At 41.0% G+C, this 7,947-nt stretch overlaps 1 protein-coding gene across 1 annotated transcript; it reads left to right on the top strand.

Annotated features, from left to right (window-relative positions):
* Positions 1–680: 680 nt before the first annotated feature.
* On the top strand, positions 681–5,053 carry LOC147627129 (putative serine/threonine-protein kinase WNK9). Its single transcript, XM_086815735.1, has 7 exons — positions 681–1,634; positions 1,819–1,856; positions 1,973–2,200; positions 2,296–2,513; positions 2,592–2,749; positions 2,887–3,355; positions 3,493–5,053. The coding sequence occupies exons 1-7, from the start codon at positions 1,461–1,463 to the stop codon at positions 4,383–4,385; spliced, it is 2,178 nt and encodes a 725-aa protein (XP_086671861.1). The 5' UTR covers positions 681–1,460; the 3' UTR covers positions 4,386–5,053.
* The last annotated feature ends 2,894 nt before the right edge of the window (positions 5,054–7,947 follow it).

Raw genomic sequence — 7,947 nt, 5'->3', positions numbered from 1 at the left:
CTCATAATTTTGAAGGTTTTAGAAATTGACATTTGAATCTTTATTTTTCGAGAACAAGATATATTTATATTTATAACATAAAAGCTGCCATTTACTGAGGGTCTCGTTTTACATTTGAATATTTACAAGTGAAAATTAATCAAAAACGTTGCGGGTGTGTTGTATATAGGTTGCAAGGTAAGCTATGCTCTTAACAATAGCCAGGTGGTTAAGGGCCTTGTCATTTGATTCCCACACTCCACAGAGGAGTGAGAGGGTGTTCTTCTGGACAAATAATAAAAATAATTGGAATGATTGAATTATGGCAAAAAGAAGACTCTCATTTTCACATGTAAAAAACTTTGTTTCTCAATTTCAAAAATCTGCAATGTTTAATTGCAATTTATCTATTATTATATTATATATAGAAAAAAAAAAGTCTCTCTGAAAAACACACGTTGAATTTTGAAGTCATGCAGAAAGAAGCCCGACGCAACACACGCAAATTCTCTCTGGAACCCACGTGCGTGTTATGTTGTGCCAGGTGCCCTCTGCGACTCCAAGGCGCACTCTCTCTCTCTCTCTCTCTCTGTTTTCTCGTGGACCGTGGCCTGCTGCGTGACTGGCGTGAGTGGTGAGAGAAGACCACTGGTGCTACTAACCAGAAAAACAAACAAGAAGAAGCCAGGTTTGGCCTTTTGGAATCTCTCTCTCTCTCTCTCTCTCTCTCTCTCTCTATAATTAGGTTCCACACGCCTTTCAACTCTCTAGCAGCTGATCCTTGCTGCCTGCTCTCTCACTATCAGATTTTGCTTGCGCCCCGCCCTCCCCGATCACCCACCCCCACCACCACACATACCACCTTCTGTCCTTTATCCTGTTCCATGTGGATGTTTGTCTTCATCCAGTCGTACAACTTTCCTATCCTGGGCACTCTCGATCCACGAATGGGTTCCTCCCCTTGACGCCTCTCATCCTTACTCATCATCTCTGATCCTGTTGATATTCAATCGATGATATTTTCGATGTCGGCTACCTTTAATGGTCCTTCTAATTCATCAAAATGGGGACTGTTTCTGATACTGGGCACTTCTCATAGCCTGTTTCTGATCTTGGGTACCTCTAAAACCTTACGTTGTGGCTGATTTCTCATTTAGGGATTGTTCCGGGATTGAGGACTTCTCATCCATTGGATTGGAGTTTTTTTTTTCTTTTTTTTTTTTTTTGAATTTTGAGTACATCTCACACATCAGATGATTCATGACATCCATCTGCATATCGGCATCTCCCAATCGGATTTTTTGAGCATTATTATGATAATATCTGTCAGGTTGAGGAATGTTTGATGCTGGGCATTTCTGGTGCATAGCTTGTGCAAGACAACAACATGATTTACGAAAATTTGGCGGGAGTTGTTCTTTATACATTGCTGTGCTTATGGAAAACATAGCTTTAGTATTCTCCTGTTACTGGATTATTAAATGCATGGAGTTTTCTTCTTGATCACCTTGGCAATAAAAGATTTAGAGCACATTATGCCAGACTCCACTTGTAATGGTAGTGCGACTTGTTTGCATGGAGAAGATGACAACAATAGTGATGAGGATAGTGAATGTGAGGCCGAAGAATTGGATCCGTCTGGGCGGTACATTCGGGTAAGCGTTCTATATGTGTTATTAGTTGCTTGCAATACTTCAAGTTGAACATTTGGATGAAGTTATGCATATTGAAAGCATCATGCAGGCTTAGTTGCAAGCATGCTGCATCGTAGAAAAGTGTTAGGCAGTTGGTCAATTTCCCCATACAGAAGTTTCTGGACTTTTTTGTTTTATCATACAGTACAAGGAGGTTCTCGGCAAAGGGGCCTTCAAGACTGTGTATCCTTCATGTTGTTTATCATGCTGTATGGTCTAGGATGTTTCTAGTAATGGTCAATGTGCTAGAACTTCAACATATTAGGAATTTTTGTGTGCAACCTTAAGTTGATGAATAGATACCGGGGTTTTGATGAGATCGATGGTATAGAAGTGGCTTGGAATCAGATCAAATTGCAAGATGTCCTTCATTCTTCTGAAGATTTGGAGCGGCTATACTCAGAAGTGCATCTATTAAAAACTTTGAAACATAAAAACATCATGAAGTTTTACCATTCTTGGGTTGATACGAAGACAAACAGGATCAACTTCATAACAGAGTTTTTCACTTCGGGCACACTGAGACAGTAAGTGTGCTCATCATTACTTTCGGGTGTCTGCCTTGTTGTTTCTTGCTCCTAGCAGTTCCACTTATGGTGGGCTCTGTGTAATAATGGTACAGGTATCGGAAAAGGCACAAGCATGTTGACATTAAAGCAGTGAAGAACTGGTGTCGCCAGATCTTACGAGGTCTTCTATACTTGCATAGTCGTGACTCTCCTATCATTCACCGTGATCTGAAGTGTGACAACATCTTCATAAATGGAAACCACGGGGAAGTTAAAATAGGGGACCTAGGTTTGGCGGGGATCCAGGCACATGCAGCTCACAGTCTTATCGGTAACCTTACATAATCATACATAACATGGGCACACGCATGCTTTTTATCCATGAAGTTTTAACTCTTGTAATGTGCAGGCACTCCTGAGTTCATGGCTCCTGAATTGTACGAGGGAGAATACACTGAACTTGTTGACATCTACTCTTTTGGCATGTGTTTGTTGGAGATGGTCACATTTGAGTATCCATACAGTGAATGCTGTAATGCAGCTCAGATATATAAGAAAGTTTCTTTGGTAATTTTCTCCATGGGTAGTTAACAGACACATGAGCTTTAGCAGCCCCAGTTTGTCATCACATAGTTTTTGTTAGAGTGTTACCTTGTGCATTTAAACGCTATTTTGAGTCATTTACTCTTTCTTTTGCTTAACAGGGGATAAAACCAGCTGCATTAGACAAGCTTAAAGACATGGACCTTCGCCAGTTTGTGGAGAAATGCCTTGCCACCGCCTCCAGACGGCTATCTGCAAGGGAGCTTCTTATGGACCCATTTCTTCAGTGTGACAGAGATCGTGATCTAGCGGATCTTCTGCCTGTTCTGGATAGGACTGCCATAAACTCTGAGGAAATGGAAGATTGTGGAGCTCTTTTGCATAAGGCATCTTTGAGACCCACCTTTGGCCTAGGAGAAGAAAACTCACTATCAAGTGCTTCTCGGGCCTCAAGGGCACCTGCAGTTGGCGACCTGATGTACAGTGAACAAGTCGTTCTCAAAAATCCTGTCAAGTCACTCCCATCTTCAGATTTAAAGGAGTACAAAGCAAGTAGAAACATCGATTTCAGATTGAAGGGCAAGAGAGAGAATGACATTTTGTATCTGCATCTTTGGATCACAGCAGAAGGTGCTCTTTTCCCATGGTACATTGTACAATGGATTTTTTTTCTTGTTAGGACTAACCTATAACGTAATCAGGTTCAATTAGAGAGATGAGATGAGAATCTATCTTTTTATACTAATGTTTTCTCCCCCTACTGACAGGCCACGTCCGTATTATCCATTTTCCCTTTGATGTGGAGGGTGATACAGCAATGTGTGTAGCTAGTGAGATGGTTGAGGAGCTTGATCTTGCAGATCAAGATGTAACCAAGATTGGAGAAATGATTGATGCAGCAGTTCTGGTCATGGTACCAGAATGGAGGCCTGGTGTAGCCATTGATGAGCAGTGTGAAGCTGAAGAAGATGCAAGCAAAGAACTATTACAGGATGACCACCATAGTATGTATTCATGTTCTGATGTTACATTGTCCTCAGATAGCTCATTGACCAAACATGGGTCACTGCCTTGGCATGAATCTGTGGGGGGCACGCAGTCAGGCTTGGCAGTACCGCCACAGAAAGAGAATAGTGTACATGGGCGTTTTGAAGAAGTGATGTACAATCATTGCAGGCTCGAACATGTGGATCACATAGAGGAGCAGTGCACTATTACACAGTCATCTGAAGAGTTAGGTGATTGGGAACTGACTGATGAGTCGAGCTCATCCGGTGTTTCACGTGCTAGTTTTGTTTTCAAGTGTGGTTCTGGTGCAGCTTATGCTTCATATGGCACCTTGCCCAAAGGAGCAGCTACGATCTTCAATGGATTACTAGAATCTAATGATTTCACAAGCTGCTTTGGCAAACAGTTGGATTGCCATGGGACCACTGGCAATGTATATAGTGGTATCATGGCTGATTGGGCATTGTATCAGGGTGATGTTTGTGGTGAGAACATCCTAAAAGACATGGAGAATCCTGCTGGTTCTGATAATGACGACAACAGTGAGCTTTTGATGCAAGAGGTAAAGTATCTGACTCTAAGACAGGAACTCGAGTTGAAAGAGCTGCAACACAAGCACGAGGAGGCACTTCTTGAGTTGAGAAAACAATGACGGCACAAGAGAGCTGCATCCTGTGTCTCAGAAACATGGCAATCTGCCAGTATCACGAGCAATGATGATGAAGAGCCCAATGGTAGCAGCCAGCAGATATTAGTGGCAACAGTACGCGAAGTATGGAGCAGTCTAGCCGGCTATCCTTGAACGAGCTGGCATCTTTGCTTGCGGAAGTAGACCCTGCAGATGACCCCAGATATTGGTAGGTATCTGCAGATGACTCAGGATCTTTCAAGGTCTCTGTAGATACACAAATGGAGTTGCAAGAGAGCATGGTTTGGACACAATGCATCCTGCCCACGGTTGGTAGGTGTGAGAAGAGTTGATGCCACAAATATGCAGCTTTGATGGAGCAGATTATGTTAGATCCTAGTGCAGGTGTCCTGAGATTCAAGGCTATGGTTTCAGGTCCCGAATAGGCGATTTTTGTGAAATAGTTACAAAGGAGGAGACTCTAGTTATCAATGGGAATACAGCCCTGCATAAGGATGGGAATGTTTAACAGAGATGGACATGACTAATGAGAACGCCTTTGAATTGGGAGGGTTTGTTATTAGCTCTTGGCTTTGTAATGATTTTGAAATGAGGCCTTGGTCATGCCTGATTAGTGGTGTAATTATTATGTACTGATTGTGAATGAAAGTTAAAAACACACATGTTTAAAAGACCCTTGTATCGTCTCATTGAGTTGTGGAACTGGGTCACTTTCAACCGTGGACTTAAATCCAAGCGCTCGTGGAGAACTCCAGATGCTGTGGCTTCATAGCCTGATGTTTGCCCCATTTAAAATTAACAGGTATCTGTCCCTGGCTGTGTAGTAGCCCAGTTGGTTCAAGGATTAAAGTCTTTAAATCCATCACAAAAATTATAATGGGCCTTCATATTTGCTTATTTTTAGATTAAATGTTTTCTTACCTTTCTGTTGCATGATTTGCATTTGTTTAGCACATTTGGAGCTTTCTTTTTGTAAAAACTTTTTACTTTAACCTTGCACGGATTCTTTCTTTCTACAAGTTGAAGAGGAGATATGTAGGTCTCCGCTCGTGTAGCCGAGTGGAGTTTGTGGGCTCGACCCTTGCTCGTTGCAACTAAGAGCGTTTAGGCTTGATTTTTGACGGGCCGCATTGCCCTTCAAAATTGACGGGTTTGGTGATATGTGTGTGTGTGTGTGTGTGTGTGTGTGTGTGTATTTTAGTGTAATTTTTTGACGGGCATTTTAAAATTTTGCAAGTATTTTATGACCAAAATGCTCATAGACGGATGTGACAGTCGTCAAAAAGCAACTATGTGGTGAAAAACCCTCTCAAAAAAGAGGTGATTTTTGGACAAGTGTTGTTATTTATTTTTAATTGTCCCTTAGAAATTTTGAGAAGGTTATTTTCTTCCATCAATTTCAGATGGATTATCATAAGAAGTTGACTTAGCTCTAGGTTAAATCAAACCCATATTTTCTTTCTCAATTTTAGATGGATTCTCATAATAAGTTGACTTAGCTCTAGGTTAAATCAAACCCATCTTTTCTTAAAACTTGTTGCATGTTTTGTTAAAAACAACCGGACAACATAGTTTTGGATTTGCATGTTCTTGTGTGCATGCTTTTTTCTTTTGTTACATTTATGACAAATCTCTAGAATTTAAGCCATCTAATATAAATCCACAAACTATTTCCATTAAGATGATACTTTATAAATTCAAGAAATTAACCTTTCCACATAAAACAAGAGAAAACCTTATTTGTGAAGTGCACGTTGTTGCTAATGACGGATTTATCCGTAATTATACAAAGGGGCACCATTGCTTAAGAAAACAAGCACTCCATGAGGTTTCTCTCAAGAGTTTGTGCGAAGATATCTATTAGACTAGCTCGACCTCTCCATGTAACTTTGATTGTTGTACAACAACTCTGTTGGTTGTTGTTACGCAGCTTCCATGTCAAATTCTCTTGCTTCTTATTGCTCCTCTCTCTCTCTCTCTCACACACACACACATACAAAGAGAGAGAGAGAGAGAGAGAGAGAGAGAGAGAGAGAGAGAGAGAGAGAGAGAGAGAGAGAGAGAGAGAGAGAGAGAGAGATGAAGTCAAATTTTGCATTAGTAGAACTATGGCATACTTTTTAACTATTCCACTCTCCTTTATATCACTTGGAGCTTGCATTTTTAGCCTTGTATAGTTTAGCTAACCTCAAGCATCATTAGCATCATCATATTTGTTGGGATTTGGAGCTTTCTGTGTGTGACCCACCCCTTAGCATGTGTAAGTGCACCTATGCGTGTGAACAGCCTCGAAAGGCTAGATATCATGTGTGTGTAAGTAGTAAGTAGTGATGTCAACACACGTGCCATGTGTCACTATTTCAGTGTGTGTGATTGAGTCGTAAGAAAAGGCTCTAAAGCCTTGTATAGTTTAGCTAACCTCAAGCATCATTAGCATCATCATATTTGTTGGGATTTGGAGCTTTTTGTGTGTGACCCACCCCTTAGCATGTGTAAGTGCACCTATGTGTGTGAACAGCCTCGAAAGGCTAGATATAAAGCTTATAAAATCATTATACTTGGTGAAGGATTTACAACACAACATCATCATAGTAAATGACTGCCATGTGTCACCATTTTAGTGTGTGTGATTGAGTCATAAGACAAGGCTCTACGCCTATAAAAGCACTGTACTTGGTGAAGGATTTACAATACATCATCATAATCTAACCATCATTTTGAGTCGAGCCCTAACTCTACACTCAACATTTGGTATCATAGATATGCTTCTACAGTCACCAGAGCAATCACGGTCTCTCTCCTCAGGTGTCCTAGTGGTGGGCAGCTTATCACGGGTCCGAGAGATCGGGGTCCTGAACATTGGGCCTCGAGGCGACGCTTCCAAATATCTCACCACATATCTCGGCTCCACATTAGGAAAATTATGGACTCAAAAGAGGGCTGTTTCAATAATAATATAATAATACACATAGATTGAGTGACATGAAATCTACCAACGATATTCACCGGTGGTGGGACCTCTGTACAAACCCACCTAAAATGTGGAGAAACTGTTATCTTCATGAAACATTAAAAAAACCATCTCCTTGGCTTAAAATATTTTAAATCATTTTTTTGTCAGCACCTAACACAATAAAAGAATGTTTTCCACATTCTTGTGTTAGACGTGGAGCACTAAAAAATTCTTTCCACCACCCCTAGAACTAATGATTTTGAATGCTTGGAATAGATAGATACACAATCTCCTGGTTATTCCCTCAACTTGGTCCCACTTTTGAATCTCGAAACATCTTTGGCGCCCAAAAGAACACACCGTCCCTCATTTCTTCTTCCCTCCTTGATCCACAAAAGTGGTTAGCTCAGTCATCCACTTTCTGCTACTTCTTCTTTCTCATACGTTTGTTAATCTCTCATGGCACCCGAAGTGGATTGAAACGAGCAAGGAGCAGTATCTCATCTGTTGTGTTGTATAACATAAAAGACGAGAACGAAGAATGGATTCCCCAAGTATACTGGAAGTACTCTTGGGTCACTATGCAGCCAGGAAAACGTGACCACTACCGAG

This window comes from Cibotium barometz, chromosome 21 (assembly GCF_041138505.1).
Source record: "Cibotium barometz isolate CiBa-2024 chromosome 21, ASM4113850v1, whole genome shotgun sequence".
Classification (NCBI taxonomy): domain Eukaryota; kingdom Viridiplantae; phylum Streptophyta; class Polypodiopsida; order Cyatheales; family Cibotiaceae; genus Cibotium; species Cibotium barometz.
Note: the sequence above shows the minus strand (reverse complement) of the source record. Positions and strands in the feature narration are given on the sequence as shown.